The sequence below is a fragment of the Zophobas morio genome, unplaced genomic scaffold, assembly GCF_036711695.1.
Source record: "Zophobas morio isolate AGI-343-1 ecotype UQ-CSIRO unplaced genomic scaffold, CSIRO_AGI_Zmor_V1 ptg000010l, whole genome shotgun sequence".
Lineage (NCBI taxonomy): Eukaryota > Metazoa > Arthropoda > Insecta > Coleoptera > Tenebrionidae > Zophobas > Zophobas morio.
This window is the reverse complement of record NW_026972115.1, coordinates 5,385,962-5,407,812: the sequence shown is the minus strand read 5'-3', so window position 1 is coordinate 5,407,812 and position 21,851 is coordinate 5,385,962. Positions and strand designations below refer to the sequence as shown.

Sequence of the window (21,851 nt, the reverse complement as noted above, 5' to 3'; positions counted from 1 at the left end):
CTTAAAAAATGTCTTACGTGGTAATTTCTTCTAGAGGAATAATAAGATTTTTGTATTTAAATTCCGCTCCTTTGGCTCTCGACGGTTAAAAAAAAATCATCACAATTGAGATAGGGCGGGTGGGTGGGGCTTACATTTTGCCTTGTTTTCTTAATATGTGTAGTCATCTTTTCATAACAAGAAACTTAAAGCATGTTTAAAATGGTAAATTTGTATGGGAAAATATAATTTTGCAATTACGCTCCGCCCCTCGGTTTGAGAACGAATCAAAAATTCATCACGGTTAAGACTGAGACGGATGGGTGGGGCTTCCTTCTCTTTTGGTTTTCTTTTTTAATTAATACATTTAGTTTTCTTTGTATAACACGATTACTTACTTAAGAAGATATTTCATCTGGTAATTTCTTGTAGAAAAATAAGGATTTTACTATTAAGTTCCGCCCCTCGGTTTACGACGAATCAAAAAGGGTCCTCAGAACTGAGATAGGGCGGGTGGGCGGGGCTTATATCTATCATTATTTTTTTTTGAGCCACCTCTTAAGCAAATCTAAAAAAACTGAATGGAATGATAAATCACAAGTACAACCTCATCATATTTTTTGCATTTTAGATAGGATTTATTCAGCAAAATTTAGGGGTGACGTCATCAATTTTTTTAGGGGGGGATGAACAAATACACTTTGAACAAAAGTTTACCATGCTTATGATAACTTTAAAATATCTCCAAGATATCAAAGCATTCGGTTTTGTAATTCCTGATTAAATCGATAAAATAAATTCACGCATTCATTAATTTTTTTGAGTCACCCTGTATATGCAAATCCAAAAATATGAATGGAATGATAAATCCCAAGTACAGACTCATCATATTTTGTACATTTTAGATAGGATTTATTCAGCAAAATTTTGGGGTGACGTCATCAATTTTTTAGGGGGGATGAACAAATACATTTTGATAAAAAATTTACCATGCTTATAATAACTTTAAAACATCTCCAAGGTTTCAAAGCATTCGGTTCTGTAATTTCTGATTAAACCAATAAAATAAATTCATGCATTCATTAATTTTTTTGAGTCAGCCTTTATATGCATAAAAATCCGGGACGGCAGACAGACGGACAGACGGACAAACGGACAAACAGACGGAAATGGGAGACCTATTTCTTCGTCTTCTAGGGGTCATGAAAGATCGAGAAAACGTAAAAGTAGAGAGTCGGCCGACGGACTCGATTACAATACTTCCTTTGCTTACGCTCGGGAAGTAAAAACAATAAAAACGGCTATAAAAAACCGATAGCAAAAACACACAAAAACGACCAAAAAGGGCGAGAAAAAAGACAAAAAAAAACGATTCCAAAGAATCGAACAAAAAAGCGACAATCCTTAAGTAAATGTGACAGAGAAAGACCGACAAAAACGGACAACAAAGGCACAAGAAAAGTAGCCAAAAAGCGAGCAAAAAATACAACAAAAAAGACAACAAAAAACGGTAACAAGAAATAGGAAAAAATAGGAACACTGAAAAATTAAAAAAAATGCACAATGAAGCATCTAAAAATTTAAGAATTTTAGAAATAGAAATAGAAAAATTGAAAACCTTGGAAATTAAAAATTCGGAAAGGAAAAACCACAAGATTGCAAACCAGCAAAAAATAAAATAACTAAAAATTAAAAAATTGTTCAAAAATCGGAAAAAAACGAACTAAAACCGAAAAATTATAACAAGGAAACATCGAAAAGTTTAAGACTTTGGGAAATAGAAAATAGAAAAATTGACAAATTGTAAAAAAAATAGAGAAAAAAAAACGCAAAATTCAAGGAAACATTAAAATGTCTAAAAAATTGAAAAATTGAAGAATGGAAAATCGAAAATTTGAGGAACTGAAAAATTAAATAATGGAAAAATTGAAAAGTTGAGACACCGACAAAATTAATAATCAAAAATGAAAAACTTAAAAATTTTAAAACTGCAAGATTGAAAAAGTAAAAAATTTAACAATCTAACACATTTCTAAAAAATCGTAAAATTGAGGAAACGAAAACTTGAAACATCAAAACTTAAAAATCAAACTACTAAAAATCGGAATACTAAACATAAAAATTAATTTATTTTGTTTAGTTTGATTTATGTAATGAAAACTTTCGTAAATAAATGGTTATTATTTAAAAATCTAAAAATTTAAATCGAGAAACTGAAACATTAAAAATCGAAGAACTAAAAGTTGAAAAATTCCAAAATTCCAAACGACGAAAAATTAAAAAATACTTCAAAAATCGGAAAAAATAGGAACATTGAAAAATAAAACTGCAAAACTTAGAAATTAAAAAATCCGAAAGGAAAATCAGAAAGAAAAAACCCTAAGATTGCAAACCACCAAACAAATAAAATCACTAATTACTGATCACTGATCACTGATCGTGATTTCGTGATTTCGTGATTCGCTCTGGAAGTAAAAATCTAGAAAATCCAGAAACTCGTTAAATTCGAAAAAAATGCAAAGAATCCAATGAGTTCAAAGAATCCAAAGAATCGAAAGGCTCCAAAAGATCCAAAGGATCCAAAGAATTCAAGAAATCCAGAAAATACATACATCCAAAAAATTGAGCAAATCCAGAAAATCTAAATAATCCGAAAAATTCTAAAATATTAAAAAATAAAATAAAAAATCCAAAGAATCCGAAGAATCTAATGAGTCCAAGGAATCCAAAGAATCCAAAGGATCAAAAAGGTCCAACGGATGCAAAGAATCAAAAGGAATCAAAGAACTCAGGAATTACAAAAAATTCAAGGAATCCAAAAAATCCAAAAAGTGCATAAAATCAAAAAATTCCAACCGATTCGAAAAAAAATCGAAGAATCTAAGTGGTCCAAGGAATCCAAAGAGTCCAAAAAATCCAAAGGATTCAAAGAATCCGAAAAATCCAAAGGATCCAAAGAATCCAGAAAATCCAAAGAGTTCAGGGAATCCAAAAAATCCAAAGAATTGAAAGAAGCCAGAAAATCGAAAAAATTCAGAAAATCCAAATAATCCGAAAAATTCTAAAAAATTAAAAAATCCAACGAATCCGAATAATCTAAGGAGTCCAACGAATCGAAAGAATCCAAAGGATCCCAAGAATCTAAAAAATCCAAAGGATCCAAACACTCTACAAAATACAAAGAGTCCAAAGGATCCAAAGAATTAAAAGAATTGAAAGAATCGAGAAAATACAACAAATTAAAAAAATCCAAAGAATCCAAAAATCAAAAAGTCCAGAAAATCCAAAGCATCCAAAGAATCTAAAGAGTCCATACAATCCAAAGAATCCAAAAGATTCAAAGAATTCAAAAAAATTCATATTGTCTAAAAATTCCAAAAAGTTTAGAACACCCAAAAATTCCAAAAAAATTTGAAAAAAATCAAAAAAATTCCAAGAATCCAAAGAGTCCAAAGAACCCAAGGTGTCCAAAGAATCCAAAGAATCCACAGAATCCAAAAAATCCAAAGAATCCAAAAAATTCATACAGTCCAAAAATTCCAAAAAGTTTAGAATATACAAAAATTCCAAAAAAATTGAAAAGAATCTGAAAAATCCAAAGGATCCAAATAATCCAAAAATCTAGAAAATCCAGAAACTCGTTAAATTCTAAAAAATCGAAAAAATCCAAAGAATCCAAAGCTCCAAAAGATCCACAGGATCCAAAGAATTCAAGGAATCCAGAAAATACATACATCCAAAAAATCCAGAAAATACAAATCATTGGAGAAATTCTAAAAAATTAAAAAATAAAATAAATAATCCAGAGAATCCGAAGAATCTAAGGAGTCCAAGGAATCCAAAGAATCCAAAGGATCAAAAAGGTCCAAAGGATGCAAAGAATCAAAAGGAATCAAAGAATCCAAAAAACACAAAAAAATTCAAGGAATCCAAAAATCCAAAAACAAAAAATTCCAACAGATGCGAAAAAAAAACGGGGAAAGAATCTCAAGAATCCAAAGAGTCCAAAGTATCCGAAAAATCCAAAGGATCCAAAGAATCCAGAAAATCCAAAGAGTTCAGGGAATCCGAAAAATCCAAAGAATTGAAAGAAGCCAGAAAATCGAAAAAATTCAGAAAATCCAAAAAATCCCAAAAATTCTAAAAAATTAAAAAATACAAAGAATCCGAATAATCCAAGGAGTCCAAGGAATCGAAAGAATCCAAAGGATCCCAAGAATCCAAAAAATTCAAAGGATCCAAACACTCCACAGAATCCAAAGAGTCCAAAGGATCCAAAGAATTAAAAGAATTCAAAGAATCGAGAAAATACAAAAATTTAAAAAATCCATAGAATCCAAAAATCAAAAAAGTCCAGAAAATCCAAAGCATCCAAAGAATCTAAAGAGTCCATACAATCCAAAGAATTCAAAAAAATTCATAGTGTCTAAAAATTCCAAAAAGTTTAGAATACCCAAAAATTCCAAAAAAATTTGAAAAAAATCGAAAAAATTCCAAGAATCCAAAGAGTCCAAAGAACCCAAAGTGTCCAAAGAATCCAAAGAATCCACAGAATCCAAAAAATCCAAAGAATCCAAAAAATTCATATAATCCAAAAATTCCAAAAAAGTTTAGAATATCCAAAACTTCAAAAAAAATTGAAAAGAATATAAAAAATTCAAAGAATCCAAAGAGTTCCAAGAATCCAAAAAATCCAAATGATCCAAATAATCCAAAAAAATCTAGAAAATCAAGAAACTCGTTAAATTCTAAAAATATCGAAAAAATCCAAATAAACCAAAGCTCCAAAAGATCCAAAGGATCCAAAGAATTCAAGGAATCCAGAAAATACATACATCCAAAAAATTCAGAAAATACAAATCATCGGAGAAATTCTAAAAAATTAAAAAATAAAATAAATAATCCAAAGAATCCAAAGAATCTAATGAGTCCAAAGAATCCAAAGGATCAAAAAGATCCAAAGGATGCAAAGAATCAAAAGGAATCAAAGAATCCAAAAAACACAAAAAAATTCAAGGAATCCAAAAATCCAAAAACCAAAAATTCCAACAGATGCGAAAAAAAAACGGGGAAATCGAAGAATCTAAAGGGTCCAAGGAATCCAAAGAATCTCAAGAATCCAAAGAATCCGAAAAATCCAAAGGATCCAAAGAATCCAGAAAATCCAAAGAGTTCAGGGAATCCAAAAAATCCAAAGAATTGAAAGAAGCCAAAAAATCGAAAAAATTCAGAAAATCCAAATAATCCGAAAAATTCTAAAAAATTTAAAAATCCAAAGAATCCGAATAAGCTAAGGAGTCCAAGGGATTGAAAGAATCCAAAGGATCCCAAGAATCCAAAAAATCCAAAGGATCCAAACACTCTACAGAATCCAAAGAGTCCAAAGGATCCAAAGAATTAAGAGAATTCAAAGAATCGAGAAAATACAAAAATTAAAAAAATCCAAAGAATCCGAAAATCAAAAAAGTCCAGAAAATCCAAAGCATCCAAAGAATCTAAAGAGTCCATACAATCCAAAGAGTCCAAAAGATTCAAAGAATTAAAAAAAATTCATATTGTCTAAAAATTCCAAAAAAAAATTGAAAAAAATCGAAAAAATTCCAATAATCCAAAGAGTCGAAAGAACCCCAAGTGTCCAAAGAATCCAAAGAATCCACAGAATCCAAAAAATCCAAAGAATTCAAAAAACTCATACCGTCCAAAAATTCCAAAAAGTTTAGAATATCCAAAAATTCCAAAAAAATTGAAAAGAATCTAAAAAATTCAAAGAATCCAAAGAATCTAAAAAATCTAGAAAATCCAGAAACTCGTTAAATTCTAAAAATATCGAAAAAAATCCAAAGAATCCAAAGATCCAAAGGATCCAAAGAATTCAAGGAATGCAGAAAATACATACATCCAAAAAATCCAGAAAATACAAATCATCCGAGAAATTCTAAAAAATTAAAAAATAAAATAAAAAATCCAACGAATCCGAAGAATCTAAGGAGTCTAAGGAATCCAAAGAATCAAAAGGAATCAAAGAATCCAAAAAACACAAAAAAATTCAAGGAATCCAAAAATCCAAAAAGTGCATAAAAACAAAAAATTCCAACAGATGCGAAAAGAAACCGGGGAAAACGAAGAATCTAAAGAGTCTTTGTCGAATAAAATTTTTTTTTATTACACGTGATGTTCCCTTTTGTAGTACTCCTATTTCGTATTTCCTGTGCGCGTTTGTATAGTTGGTTGCATACTCAATAAGTTAAAAATTGTACCTCAGAGAAATATATTGCAAGGACCGTTTTAAAAAAAGCACCAGAATAAAAACCATTAAAGTTTGAATAAATTGAGACAAGATTCTTATCAATTTTGATTTTTTTGGGTTAATTACGCTGAGTTTCCTTGAAAACTAACCAGTCCAGTGACGTATAGTTTTCATTATCAGTTCTCTAAACTTAAAGTATAACCTACGACATTATTTTCTTAACACTAAAACCACTTTTTTCTCACGTACTAATTACACCGGTTATTACCAATGACCTAAAATGAATCCTTTTACCGCACTTTTTGTTACGTTTAGCACCACAAAAAGCGGTTGTTTTCGAGATCAAAATTAATAAGTCATTACTATTATCATCACGAAACTGAAACTCACGATCTCGTGTTCCTGCTTCTAAACGATTTGTCCTTACCAAGAGGCACGGATTTCGCTGAAAGGAAAACTGTTTTAACAAGGATGTGTTAAAATTTCGCAAATCCAACAATTTTAATCAGTAAACAATGATTAAAAACTAGAACAGGTTATGGAGGCTTTGTGGTCGGCGAATTTTTCGATGATTACTGCGGTTTTGAGAAAGCAGCCCAAATTCAACCAAAAATAGACCAGTAAAAGTTAAACAAATTTATTTTTACAACTCTGTAATTACATAAATTAAGGTCGTTGTGAGATAAATAACATCCGCGTAAGATTACAATGAGTATATTAAAGCTAGTACAAAAATACAAAACTAACTTAAAATAAGTAAGTACATAAACGTACTCGTTGTAAGCCCACGCAAAACTCGATTTTCATTCTCAAATAGAAAGAAATAACAAATTCCGCGTTCACACGCAATTTCAGGGTCTCTGATAAGCCTTCCAACAATTAACCAACTACGCGAAAATTTACAAAATCGCTTCAGTGCTTGTTGTAGTTGTCCGACTCGCCCGACAAGAATTTCTTCACCCTTTCTTCATACTCTTTGTTGCTTTCGGCTTTCGGCAAACCGCCACTACTTTCGTTTTTGGATAAGAATTTCGCTAGTTTCCCGCTTTTCGGAAAATGGTCTAGAATGTCAGGCGGCACCACCCTGGCGATTTTATTACCCTTCCGGACCGTGCTCACTTCCACCCTCCCTTTGCCACTTTTCGACAGAATAATATCATCAGGGTAATTATTCTTCATCCCCTTGAAAGCTACATTAGTTGCCACTACCGACCAAACCACCCCTAACAGAGACGTTATGAAAATATTGGCTGTAAGTCCTAAACTAATGGGGGCTGTCTTATCCAGAAGAACTTCCCGAGTGTCCATTAAACTTAAAGTAATCAACAATAAAGAGATTGAAGATGTCACTGAAGCGAAACACGACGCCAGAAAGAACCAGGTGATGTTAGTGTCGATGTACCATTGCTTCCAGGCTAAGAGTCCTGCCAATCCCGCTAGAAATAGTCCTAGAGACATCACGAAGGACCCTGCAGACACCATAGCCGGGATGTTGAGGTGGTGCGCGGGTTTCCTCATGTACTGAAGATCTTCTTCCACTCGTCTCACCAGCCTCTGGTCTTCGAAAAACTCGCTGGAGTTGTACTCTTCTGCGAATGCGTCTTCCGTATGGTTACTGGCGAACCTGCGCACCACCAGCGTTCCCATCAACGACGACGTGATCCCCAGCGCTATAAACATGATGCTTAACCCCAACACAATAGAAGATGAGTATCTTCTTTCGGACGGATACAGGTCGCGGCTGTTGGGATTCGAACGGATTTTTATTTGGTAGATGTTTTCCATTGTGCTGGCTTTTTCAGGCTCTTATCACATTTTGTTGCTCTGAAACAAACGTTCTTTGTTAGTGTTGTCACGTGGCTGCGAAAAAATAATAACGCTAAGTGCTAAGTGGGAAGTTCTGTAATTTGAATAAATGTGAAACGGCGTTACGTAACAGAGCTGTAATTAAGTCATGGCGTGAAGCTATAATAGGAGGAAAGTCTTGTGATTCTTAACACTGTACTGTTATATCTTAGATTTGATTGGATTAAGTGCGGTTTAATTGTACGTTGCACAACGCACTGCTCTTCTTGTTGTGAAACGGCCTTTTCCGGGATTTGCGGAATTCGAACGGTGAATAATTTTGGTTATCTGGTCTGGGTGACTCGGCTTATCGTTTTCACGCCTTGTGTAAACAATAGACGGGTTTTTGGTGTATTGTAAGACGAACTTCGTACAGGAAACCGAAGATTATTATTTTTTTTTTCTAATAATAATAACAATAAAATAACAATAATCGCAAGGTGACAGCTGATCGCAAGGTGACAGCTGTATCGTTAAAACGCACTGTTTATCATGCACGTGACTCACAACAACAATAAAAAAAATAATCATAAACAATACTAAAACGTTCAAAATAAAATAGCGCAACGTGGTTTTCGTCGTATTAATTTTGATAACAACACGCCGTGCATAATGAAACCCACTTTACTGTTCGAGGACTGTTCTCATTTCCCTAAACTATCAAACCTCGTCAGTCGTCACTATCTACATTTTAAATGCGTATCGTGGTATCACACAATGACTACCTGTTTAATTTCATTGACCGATAATTAGCAAATTCGGCGGTTCGATAACCTTTAATTTTGATTGTAAACAGCGTCTGGTGAGCAAGTGAATTTCTAGGAAACACTAATCTCGCACAATTTTGTGCGAAATTGATCGAAAGTTGGTGTACTGTAAATAATTAAGTCTTGCATAAAAACGCTCAAAGAGAAATAAATTGGTTCAGGTTGGTTCGGGTTGTTAATTACTGTTCGGAATCGATTTTCTTTAACGAAACGTGATATTTTTATTTTTTTTTTGTATTGGTGAAGTGGATTTCAATGAGTTGGTTGATAAATAAATGCCACAAAGAAAAATTTTTAAATCGGGTGATTAAATCGTGCAATCGTGTCTTGTAATCACAAATCAGAAATATATGTGTGGAGAATGTCGGTGTTGTGGATGATGAATTCTAATGTTTAAATTGTCGGCGAGTCATAATGTTTGATGTCGTTAACGAAAAAGGTGAATGATAAAAGTCCGAGAATGCACACCCTGGGGAACCCCGATTGAATAATAATAAAATAATTGCTCCACATCCTATTTAAGTTTTCGTATTATTTGTGGCTTTCCTTTAAAAATAAAACACCAGGAGTACCAGAGATTCGTTCTTTTTTTTTTAATAAACATCAAGGGCTACTGGGATTCTAAAATTCTTTTGAAAATAGAATACTAGACGCCCTCGAATTTTTTTCAAGTGTTGTAAAAATAAAACTCAGGATTCCCAGAAATTCTTTCAAAAATAAAGTACTTAAGGGGTGGCAGAATTCTTAAATTCTTTGAAAAATAAAATACCAGGGGCCCTTGAGATTCAAAAACAAAATAGAATGAGCCCCCGAAATTCTTTCAAATTATTTCAAAAACAAATCACTTATGGGGTTCTGATATTCTTTTTTTTTTTCAACAATTAAATACCAGGAGGACCTGACATACTTAAATTAAAAAAACAATAAGAAAACACAAAGGGTCATCGACACATTCTTTCAAATTCTTAAAAATAAAACACCAGGGGTCCCTCAGATTCTTTAAAATTCTTTCAAAAATAAACACTGCAGGCCCCTGAGATTCTTAATTTTTTGAAAATTGAAACACCAAAAGTCCCCCAAGATTCTTTAGAAAAATAAAACACTAATAGAAGTCCCTGAGATTCTTAGATTCTTTTAAAAATAAAAGCATCAGGGGCCTCTGAGGTCCTTTTTTTAAATTAGAGTTCGCCAAAATTCTTTCAATAATAAAATTCAATAATAAAACACTTGGGATCCCCGAGATTCTTTAAAATGTTTTCAAAAATAAAGGTCGGAGTCCCCCTGAGATTCTTAATTTTTTTTTAAATTGAAACACCAAGGTCCCCCAAGATTTTTTAAATTCTCTCAAAAACAAACCACCACGGGCCCCAGGTCCTTTTTTTAATGAGTTTCCTAAAATTCTTTCAAAAATAAAACACTTGGGACCCCCGAGATTTTTGTAAATGTTTTCAAAAACCAAAGGCCGAAGTCCCTGGAGATTTTTAAATTCTTTTAAAATTGAAACACCAAAGGTCCCACAACATTCTTTAAGTTCTCTCGAAAATTAAACACTAGAAGTCCCTGAGATTCTTCAAAATTCTTTCAAAATTGAACCTGAGATTCTTAAATTTGAAAATTGAAACAGCAAAGCTCCCCCAAGATTCTTTAAAATGTTTTCAAAAATAGAACACTAGAAGCCCCGAGATTCTTTAAAATTCTCTCAAAAATAAACACTACAGGCCCATGAAATTCTTAAATTCTATGAAAATTGAGACACCAAAGGTTCCCCAAGATTCTTTAGAATGTTTTAAAAAATAAAACACTAGAAGCCCTTGAGATTCTTAAATTCTTTTAAAATGGCAACACCAAAGATTCGTTAAATTCTTTAAAAAATAAAGCACCAGAGCCTCTGAGGTACCCTTTTTTTAAATTAGAGTTCCCCAAAATTCTTTCAATAATAAAATACTTGGGACCCCTGAGATTCTTTAAAATGTTTTCAAAAATCAAAGACCAGAGTCCCCCTGAGATTCTTAAATTTTTTAAAAATTGAAACACCAAAGGTCCCACAAGATTTTTTAAATTCTCTCAAAAATAAATCAGCAGGAGCCTCAGGTCCTTTTTTAATGACTTTCCTAAAATTCTTTCAAAAATAAAACACTTGGGAACCCCGAGATTTTTTTAAAAGTTTTAAAAAATCAAAGGCCAGGGTCCCCAGATTTTTAATTTTTTTAAAAATTGAAACACCAAAGGTCCCACAAGATTCTTTAAGTTCTCTCAAAAATTAAACACTAGAGGTCTCTGAGATTGTTCAAAATTCTTTCAAAATTAAACCTAAGATTCTTAAATTTGAAAATTGATACAGCAAAGGTCCCCCAAGATTCTTTAAAATGTTTTCAAAAATAGAACACTAGAAGCCCCTGAGATTCTTTAAAATGATCTCAAAAATAAACACTACAGGCCCCTGAAATTCTTAAATTCTTAGAAAATTGAGACAACAAAGGTTCCCCAAGATTCTTTAAAATGTTTTCAAAAATAGAACACTAGAAACCCCTGAGATTCTTTAAAATTCTCCCAAAAACAAACACTACAGGCCCCTGAAATTCCTAAATTCTATGAAAATTGGGACACCAAAGGTCCCCAAAGATTCTTTAAAATATTTTCAAAAATAGAATAGTATATAGAAGCCCCTAAGATTCTTAAATTCTTTTACAATTGAACACCAGAAGACCCTGAGATTCTTTAAATTCTCTCAAAAATAAACACTACAGGCCCCTGAAATTCTTAAATTCTATGAAAATTGGGACACCAAAGGTTCCCCAAGATTCTTTAAAATGTTTTCAAAAATAGAACACTAGAAGCCCCAAAGATTCTTAAATTCTTTAAAAAATAAAGCACCAGAGGCCCCTGACATTCTTTAAAATTCTCTCAAAAATAAACACTGCAGGCCCCTGAAATTCTTAAATTCTATGAAAATTGAGACACCAAAGGTTCCCCAAGATTCTTTAAAATGTTGTCAAAAATAGAACACTAGAAGCCCCTGAGATTCTTTAAAATTCTCTCAAAAACAAACACTACAGGCCCCTGAGATTTCTAAATTCTATGAAAATTGGGACACCAAAGGTCCCCAAAGATTCTTTAAAATGTTTTCAAAAATAGAATAGTAGAAGCCCCTAAGATTCTTTAAAATTATCTCAAAAATAAACACTACAGGCCTCTGAAATTCTTAAATTCTATGAAAATTGAGACATCAAAGGTTCCCCAAGATTCTTTAAAATGTTTTCAAAAATAGAACACTAGAAACCCCTGAAATTCTTTAAAATTCTCTCAAAAACAAACACTACAGGCCCCTTAGATTCCTAAATTCTATGAAAATTGGGACACCAAACGTCCCCAAAGATTCTTTAAAATGTTTTCAAAAATAGAATAGTAGAGGCCCCTAAGATTCTTAAATTCTTTTACAATTGAACACCAGAAGCCCCTGAGATTCTTTAAAATTCTCTCAAAAATAAACACTACAGACCCCTGAAATTCTTAAATTCTATGAAAATTGAGGCAACAAAGGTTCCCCAAGATTCTTTAAAATGTTTTCAAAAATAGAACACTAGAAGTCCCTAAGATTCTCAAATTCTTTTACAATTGAACACCAGAGGTCCCCGAGATTCTCTAAAATTCTCTCAAAAATAAACACTACAGGCTCCTGAAATCCTTAAATTCTATGAAAATTGAGACACCAAAGGTTTCCCAAGATTCTTTAAAATGTTTTCAAAAATAGAATAGTAGAAACCCCTAAGATTCTTAAATTCTTTTACAATTGAACACCAGAAGCCCCTGAGATTCTTTAAAATTCTCTCAAAAATAAACACTACAGGCCCCTGAAATTCTTAAATTCTATGAAAATTGAGGCAACAAAGGTTCCCCAAGATTCTCTAAAATGTTTTCAAAAATAGAACACTAGAAGTCCCTAAGATTCTCAAATTCTTTTACAATTGAACACCAGAGGTCCCCGAGATTCTCTAAAATTCTCTCAAAAATAAACACTACAGGCTCCTGAAATTCATAATTCTATGAAAATTGAGACACCAAAGGTTTCCCAAGATTCTTTAAAATGTTTTCAAAAATAGAACACTAGAAACCCCTGAGATTCTTTAAAATTCTCTCAAAAACAAACACTACAAGCGCCCCTGAGATTCCTAAATTCTATAAAAATGGGGACACCAAAGGTCCCCAAAGATTCTTTAAAATGTTTTCAAAAATAGAATACTAGAAGCCCCTAAGATTCTTAAGTTCTTTTACAATTGAACACCAGAAGTCCCTCAGATTCTTTAAAATTCTCTCAAAAATAAACACTACAAGCCACTGAAATTCTTAAATTCTATGAAAATTGAGACAACAAAAGTTCCCCAAAATTCTTTAAAATATTTTCAAAAATAGAACACTAGAAGCCCCTAAGATTCTCAAATTCTTTTACAATTGAACACCAGAGGTCCCTGAGATTCTTTAAAATTCTCTCAAAGATAAACACTACAGTCCCCTGAAATTCTTAAATTCCATGAAAATTGGGACACCAAAGGTTCCCCAAGATTCTTTAAAATGTTTTCAAAAATAGAATACTAGAAGCCCCTGGGATTTTTTAAAAATTCTCTCAAAAATAAACACTACAGGCCCCTGAAATTCTTAAATTCTATGAAAATTGAGACACCAAAGGTTCCTCAAGATTCTTTAAAATGTTTTCAAAAATAAAACACTAGAAGCCCATGAGATTCTTAAATTCATTTAAAATGGCAATACCAAGGATTCTTTAAATTCTTTCAAAAATAAAGCACCAGGGGCCGCCGAGGTTCTTTTTTTTTTAAATTAGACTTTCCAAAGAAGATTTGGGACTACAAGATTCTTTAAAATGTTCTCAAAAATCAAAGGGCAGCTTCCCCTGAGATTCTTAAATTTTTTCAAAACTGAAACACCAAATGTCCCCCAAAATTCTTTAAATTCTTTCGAAAATAAAACATCAGGGGCCCTGAGATTCTTCAAAAATAAAGATTGAAGGCCCCTGAGATTCTTAGATTCTTTGAAAATTGAAACACCAAAGCTCATTCTTTTAAATTCTTTAAAAATACAACACCAAAAGCCACTGGTATTTTTAAATTCTTTGAAAAATAAAACACAAGGGACTCTCGAGATTCAAAAACAAAATAGCACAAGCCCGAAATTCTTTCAAATTATTTCAAAAATAAAACACGGATTCTAATAAAAATTAGATACCAGGAGGACCTTAGATACTTAAATTAAAAAAATAATAATAAAACACTAAGGGTCATCGACATTCTTTCAAATTCTTTAAAAATAAAATATCAAGGGCCTCTGGGATTCTTAAATTCTTTCAAACATAAAACAACAAGAGTCTATGAGATTCTTAAATTCTTTTAAAAATAAAACACCTACTGATTCTTAAAGAATTCTTTCCAAAATAAAACGTCAGAGGTCCATTGAATTCTTAAAAAAATTTTCAAAAATAGAACATGGCGCCGAATAACATTACTTTCAAACAAAATACAGACCTGACCTGATCTGACCTGACCTGACCTAACCTGACCTGACCTAACCTGACCTGACCCTGAAATTTTGAGTTTTATGACCAAAGTATTGAAGTATCGTGCACAGGTACATGGTGACTTTTATGATTGAAGTAAATTTTTGTGCTGGCAATTCTGAATTATTGGCAGCAATGTTATGTCAATTGACAGCTGTCAATTTTGACAGATGGCAGCTGCATACTTGGTGCCCAACTGCCAACCTGACAAAAAAAAACCGAGCACTGTGTTTAATCGGTGCAGTTAACATGAAAGATCGTAGTATTTAGACCAAAAAATCTGAACCTTTAAGTTTTTAGATGAATATTACGCAACCAACTACTGCGGGGTGGCTTGTCTCAAGGTCTGATAGCGTTTCCGCCATCTGGATATAACTCATTTCAAAAACAATATCCTTATCTAAAAGACGACGATCAAAGACACATTTATCTGAGGAATTTCCTGTGTTGCATTTCCATTTCCATTACGTTGTGTAACCATATTCATTATTAAGTAGGCACGATCACGAACACGCACAAAGCGAACTAATTTCACCGTATTGAGTCAATAAATTTCAAGATTCATGAGAAGCTTTCAAAGAAGCTGTAACTCGCCCAAAAATAAACCTTTCCAAGTCCCCGTACCCCCTTGGAAAAAACAAGACAATTTTCGGTTCTTGATCTGAGCTTTTTTTTAATTTTTGTAAGCATAAAACTGTGGGCGTTGCAGCTCACTGAACCCACATTCTTGAATAATAATTTGAAGTGTGCATCCTGCAGTAGTGAAGCGGAACTCAATTTTTGGCCAAGTAGATGAGCTTTTCTTCCAGACTCCTTCGAGCAGAAGAGGAACAGTCCAAATTTTAGATCATTGTCACTGCAGTCATTCTATAGTCAAGCCATATTATTATTATTTCCACTATCAGCAACCGCTTTGTGTTTATACCAGTAAGGTCCTTATTTGCCAACCACTCCATGCAAACCAAGCCAGTGTTGAGGCCTTGCGCATCTTGAAAACTGGACTCATAAAATGTCAATTGCACGGCTGACCTTGGCTACATTACGGCAAAAACGTACCTACATAGTTAATTATTTCGCATCGTAGCATACGATAACAAGTTTTTTTTCATTCGAGCGTGTTCTACATGTTTTTGAAATCTTCGTTTTACTGGAAGTAAGTTTTGTGGTCTGAACGTGTGAAATTGGAAAGGAAACATCTGGCTTCGATTTCGGTGTTAATCGGTGTTGTGTGACAATGTCAATGATTTCTTGGACATGAGTCCGGTTAAATAAACAGAGTTTAACAAGAATCAAACATTGCTGGGACGTGCATTGAAAATGCATTCATCGACAAGGCTCTTTAACGGGATTGTGTACAAAGCAAAAAATGTATATGTTGTGTAAAAACATTTTGACAGAACTGTTTCCTAATTGGCTACCATTCGATTGTAAAAACAACGCCTTTCTAAAAGTTTAAAAGTATCGAACAAAAACAGTGGTGGTAAAAATTGCTGTGAGTCAAGAAATTGGAGTGGTGTAAGAAGGACGTGAAGCATGTGCAACGAACTGTCAAATAAGTACGTTTTACAATGAAAAAATCTATTTAAAAAGATTCATGGACTTAGAAAGAGTTTTGTTCTAAGGTTTTTTAAACATCGTTCCATGAACAAGGTCATTGAGACACAATTACGACCATTATTTAAATAAAATAATTAAAAAAAAGTCCATACTTTCGTTTACCTAAAGAAACACAAAAAATCAATGTTCGAGATGTTAGGAGATCAACTGGATTACAATGATTGTGGTTTTTCTCAAGAAATTCGACGTCTGATAAACCCAAACACCGAGAAATCTATATTTAAATTATTGTATTCAGAAAACATCATCCTTCCAGGAAAAAAAAGTGAACATATTTATACTGAGGAACATTGCATCAATGATTTGTAGTTTTTAATATACAAACTTTTTTTAATTAAATTCTTTAAAAAATAAAACACAAGACTTTTTCAAAAATGAAACGCTGAGAACTTCTAAAATTTCTCAAAAATTAAAATTTTTTGAAGAACAAACCACAAGAAGCTTATACTACTCTCGAAAGTCTCCAAAAATAAAACACAGGGAGTCCCAGATATTCTCTAAATTTTTCACAAATGAAACACCAAAAGCCCATGAGTTTTTTTCAAAAATAAAACACAAGGAGTCCCTTAATCTTTAGAATTTTTCAAAAATAAAACATCAAAGGCTTCCAAGATTCTTTCAAAAACAAAACACCAAGAGCCTTGAAATTCTTTACAATCTCTCGAAAATAAGTTAAATGAGCAACGGCCCTCAAGATTCTTTTAAATTCTTTCAAAAATACAACCCTAGGAGTGCTCAAGATTGTACCAAAAACAAAACACTGAGAGCTCCTAAGATTATTTTCACATCTTTCAAATGTAATAGATCAGGGGCCCTCAAGATTTTTTTGAATTCTTTCAAAAGTGAACACTAGGAAGCTGCAAAATTCTTTCAAATTTTTGCACGAACAACTCGTAAAGAACCTCCAAGATTCTTTAGAATTTTTTCAAAAATAAAACACCAGAAACCCCCGAGATTCTTTCAATTATTTAAAAAATACAACGCAAGAAGTCCCTAAGATTCGTTAGAATTCTTTCAAAGCAAAACTTATGGGGTCTCTTAGAATCTTTAGAATTCTTTCAACAATAAAACATCAAAGGCCTCCAAGATTCTTTCAAAAACAGAATACCAAGGGCCCTTGAGTTTCTTTAGAATCTTTCGAAAATAAAAGATCAACGGCCTTCAAGATTCTTTTCAATTCTTTCAAAAATAAAATCCCAGGAGCTCCCAAGATTGTACCAAAAACAAAACACTGAAAGCTCCTAAGATTGTTAACAATTCTTTCAAAAATAATAGATCAGGAGTCCTAAAGATTCTTTCAAATTTTTTCGAAAATAAAACACCAGAAACCCTTGAGATTTTTTGAATTATTTAAAAAATACAACACAAGAAGTCCCTAAGATTCTCTAGAATTCTTTCTAAACAAAACATACGGAGTCCCTTAGATGCTTTATAATTCTTTCAACAATAAAACACCAAAGGCCTCCAAGATTCTTTTAAAAACAGAATACCAAGGGCCCCTGAGATTCTTTAGCATCTTTCGAAAATAAAAGATCACAGTTCTCAAGATTTTTTAAAATTATGTCAAAAATAGAGATTCTTTAGAACCTTTCGAAAAAAAAAAGATTAACGGCCCTCAAGGTTTTTTAAAATTTTGTATAAAATAAACCACCTGAGAATCTTTAGAATCTTTCGAAAATAAAAGATAAACGGCCCACAAGATTCTTTTAAATTATTTCAAAAATAAAATCCCAGAAGCGCCCAAGATTGTACCAAAATGAAAACACTGGGAGCTCCTAAGGTTCTTTACACTTCTTTCAAAAATAATAGATCAGGAGCCCTCAAGATTTTTTAGAAATCTTTCAAAAGCAAACACTTGGAAAAAAATTTTTTTCAAGAACAAATCGTAAAGAGACTCCAAGATTGGAAAATCAAAATCTGAAAATTCGAAAAATTGAGGAATTGCAAAAACTGATAAAAACTAAAAGTCGAAAAATCGATCAATCGAGAAATCGAAAACTTGGAAATGCCAAAAATTGAAAAATAGGAAAATCCAAGAATTGAAAAATCAAAAACTTGAAAAATCGCCAAAAATTTGAAAAATAGAAAAATCGTAGATTTGAAAAAATCGAGAAATCGAAAAATCTGAAATTTAAAAAACCAAAAAATAAAATATAAAAAACGAGAACTAGAAAAATCTAAAATTTAAAAAAAAGTAAAAAGTCGAGAGATCGAAAGGAATTACCCAAAAATTGAAGAATTAAAAACTAAAAAATCAAGAAATCGAAATTGGAAAATTGATGTACTTATCGAAAAATAAAAAAATCGACAAATCGTGAATTTGAAAAAGTGAAAAATTAAGAAATCCAAAACTGAGATACATGTATGGAAAAATTGATCAAACGGAAAATTGAAAAACGAAGAAAAATTGAAAAATCCCCAAACTAAAATATCGAAAAATTGCAAAATCTAGAAATCGAAAGTCAAAAAATCGAATAAAAAATTGGGAAATCAAAAACCTGAAAATTCGAAAAATTGCAAAAACTGAAAAATCGAGAAATCGAAAATTTAGAAATGCCATAAATTGGAAAATAGAAAAATCGAGAAATCGAAAAATCGTCAAGTCGAAAAATCGGAAAACCGAAAATTTTTAAAATCGAAAAATTAAAAACCTGAAAAATCGAGAAATCGAGAAGTCGAAAAATCGGTTAATCACGTAATTTTAAATTTAGAATTGCCAAAAATTGAAAAATAGAAAAATCAAAAATTTGAAAAAAAATCAAGAGTTTGAAAAATCTAGACTTTAAGAAACAAAAATAAAATATAAAAAAATGGAGAAATCGAAACTTCGAAAAATTCGAAAAATTGAAAGATCGAGAATCTAAAATTAAAAAGTCGACAAACTCAGATTTTGAAGAAGCGAAAAATTGAAAAATCCGAAAACTGAAATATCGAAAAATTGAGATATCTAGAAATCGAAGGGTCGAAAAACCGAAAATTTAAAAAATTGGAACATAAAAAAAAACTGAAGAATTGCAAAAACAGAAAAATCTTAAAATCGAAAAATGGGGAAACGGGAAAGTTGAAAAGTCAAAAAATCGATTAATCGAGAAATCGAAAATTTGGAAATGCCAAAAATTGAAAAATACGAAAATCGAAGAATGGAAAAATCGGAAAACCGAAAATTTTAAATATTGAAAAATAAGAAACCTGAAAAATTGAGGGATAGAGAATGCGACAAATTCAAGAAATAGAAAATTTTTAAATTTAAAAACACCAAAAATTGAAAAATGAAAACATGGAAGATCAAAAAATCTAAAATTTAAAAACCGAAAAATAAATTATAAAAAAAAGATCGAAAGGAAATATCGAAAAATTGAAGAATTTATAAACCGATAAATTGAGAAATCGAGAACTCCAAAAATGACAGAAATCAGAAAATTACAAAATCTAAAAATTGATTAATCGAGTAATCAAAAAATTCAAAACTTAGAAACGACAAACATTGATATATTAAAAAATCAGGAAACTTAAAAACTGGAAAATCTGAAAGTCGAAAAATCGGGAAATGGAAAAGTTGAAAAATAGAAAAATCGATTAATTGAGAAATGTCAAAAATTGAAAAATCGAGAAATCGACAAATATAAAACCGAAAAATTAAAATATAGAAAAATTGCAAATTCGGAACGAAAAATTGAAGAAGCAATATATCGAAAAATCCCAAAACTGAAATATTGAAAAATTGAAAAATCGAAAAGTTGAAAAATCGATTTATCGAGAAATTTAGAAATGCCAAAAATCGAAAAACAGAAAAATCGAAATATTGAAATTTTGAAGGATTGAAGAACTAAAAAATCAGTCGAGAAATCGAGAAGCCGAAAAAACGATTAATGATAAAATAGAAAAATGTTAAATTTAGAAACGCAAAAAATTGAAAGATTGAAAAATCAAAAATTTGAAAAAAAGCGGGAAATCGAAAAATCTAAAATTTAAAAAACCGAAAAATAAAATATAACAAAATTCGAGAAATCGAATCCTCGAAAAATTCAAAGCAAAATATCGAAAAAATGAAGCATTAAATCGAAAAATCCAAAAGTTGAAAAATCGAGAAATTGAAAAATTAAAAAACGCAAAAATTGATTTTGATAAATCGAAAAATCAAAGAGAGAACCGGAAAATTGAAAAATCGACACCAAAAATGTCCGAGGTTCTTGAAAAAAAACACGCCTAGAATCTTTCAAAAATTAAAAATCAGTGGCCCTCAAGATTAGCTCCTAAGAAATATAATAATTTATTTGTCTAATAACTCGTCACCAAAATTAATTTCGATGCTGTGAAAAACAATTTTTTTGTTTATTTCCGTAATCTGACGTTTCGTTAATTCCAAGCAAACTAAATACTTCTAGATAAAATTCAAATTTGTGATTTCTGATCGATTTTAGGTTTGTTCAATCAACCTTTCTAATTTAAGAAAATTTATTACGATTTTTGTGTGGCACTCTCTATTGAGAAAGTATTATTTGGATTCATTAAAATTTATTCCGCACACAACAACTAGAACATTTTTATAACGCCGAGTTATAAAAAATCATATTCTGCTACTAAATACTGTTTCTAGGTGACGAGACTGTACAAAACCAATAACCAACACAGATAATATAAAAAACATTAGCAAAAAAACTACCAAAAAATACACTTTTAAAACATTGCGAAATTTAGGCAGTTTGCTCCAGTTTTAGCACTCAATCGCCTTATTAATAATGCCACTGCATAGTAATAGCGTATTTATTTATTGCTTAACACAGCTCTAAACCCGGGTTATGAAGCCAGATTTTTTTTGTTTTTATACATATTCGTGATATTTTTAGCTATAAGGACAACTTTTTGCATCGAATTTGAATAATGCACGAAATTCTGACTCGGCTAATCACCTTGGCTCGTTTGAAAACAAACCTGCAACGTGATATTCAAAAATCTCCCTCATTAGATATTTCAACGCGTGAAAAAAACCCTAGGACACTCAGGATCATTTTCACTTGACTGTTAGTTTGTGTTCACATTTGAGCCATCCGGACGTCGCCGCTCAGTCTTCGTGAGCAAAAAATTAATTAAATTGGTTACGTGTTACGACTAGTTAATACAACTTTATAAAAAAGCAACGTGTTTATTAACGTTATTATTCAACTTCTCGCGAAACTGGTCCCCCATAAAGCACGCTCCATCGCACCTACAGCATCTGCCGTCACCCATAAAAAAAATTCTAATTATGTAATTCGATTAATATTCAAGTGCACCGTTTCGTAACACCGTTTTTAGCGCAGAAATTAATTTCGAAAGTAATAATAATGCTGGTACGGCGACGGAATAGTTTGTTTGTGGAATAACACGGCGTGCGACAATTTTGCGCGAATAAAAAATTCCATACCTTCGGTCCAAAACACCAGAGTACACTACACCATCGCGTTATGACTTTCGAAAAAAATTTAATAACAATTTATTGCACCTGGGCTGCTTACAATTCAAACCATTCTGTTCAAACTGAGGAACTTGGTGCCGCTTACTCACCTCTGGCGCCCCTCCACTGCGGCACAGAGGCGGAACGAGGATTGCTCGAGCGGGGGCAAAGCAAAAATGCCGCCGGTGGCTAGCGTTGATGCAGGAGTGGATTTGCTTGACATAATTCCAGGGGGATTTTTAAATACGCGGATTTTTTGAAAAATGTTGTAGGTTGCATATAAAATGTCATTTAAAAAAATTAATGAACCAAAACAGGAATGTCATTAGCGGAAATACAATTTTATGGCGGTGCAATTGAAAATTTTGTCTTGATAAAAAAATTTATTTCCCTGTC

The 21,851-nt window shown here is 32.0% G+C and overlaps 1 protein-coding gene across 1 annotated transcript; it reads right to left on the bottom strand.

The window, feature by feature from the left end:
- Positions 1 to 6,847: 6,847 nt before the first annotated feature.
- LOC135126001 (uncharacterized) lies at positions 6,848 to 21,556 on the bottom strand. The gene is made up of 2 exons (XM_064051785.1): positions 21,426 to 21,556; positions 6,848 to 8,050 (listed from the first exon to the last, which is right to left on the bottom strand). Exon 2 carries the CDS (start codon positions 8,009 to 8,011, stop codon positions 7,139 to 7,141), a length of 873 nt encoding a protein of 290 aa, XP_063907855.1. The 5' UTR covers positions 8,012 to 8,050; positions 21,426 to 21,556; the 3' UTR covers positions 6,848 to 7,138.
- Between the last annotated feature and the right edge of the window lie 295 nt (positions 21,557 to 21,851).

Coding starts and splice junctions, on each gene's coding strand:
- LOC135126001 (XM_064051785.1), bottom strand. CDS start 8,011: ATGGAAAACATCTACCAAATAAAAATCCGTTCGAATCCCAACAGCCGC.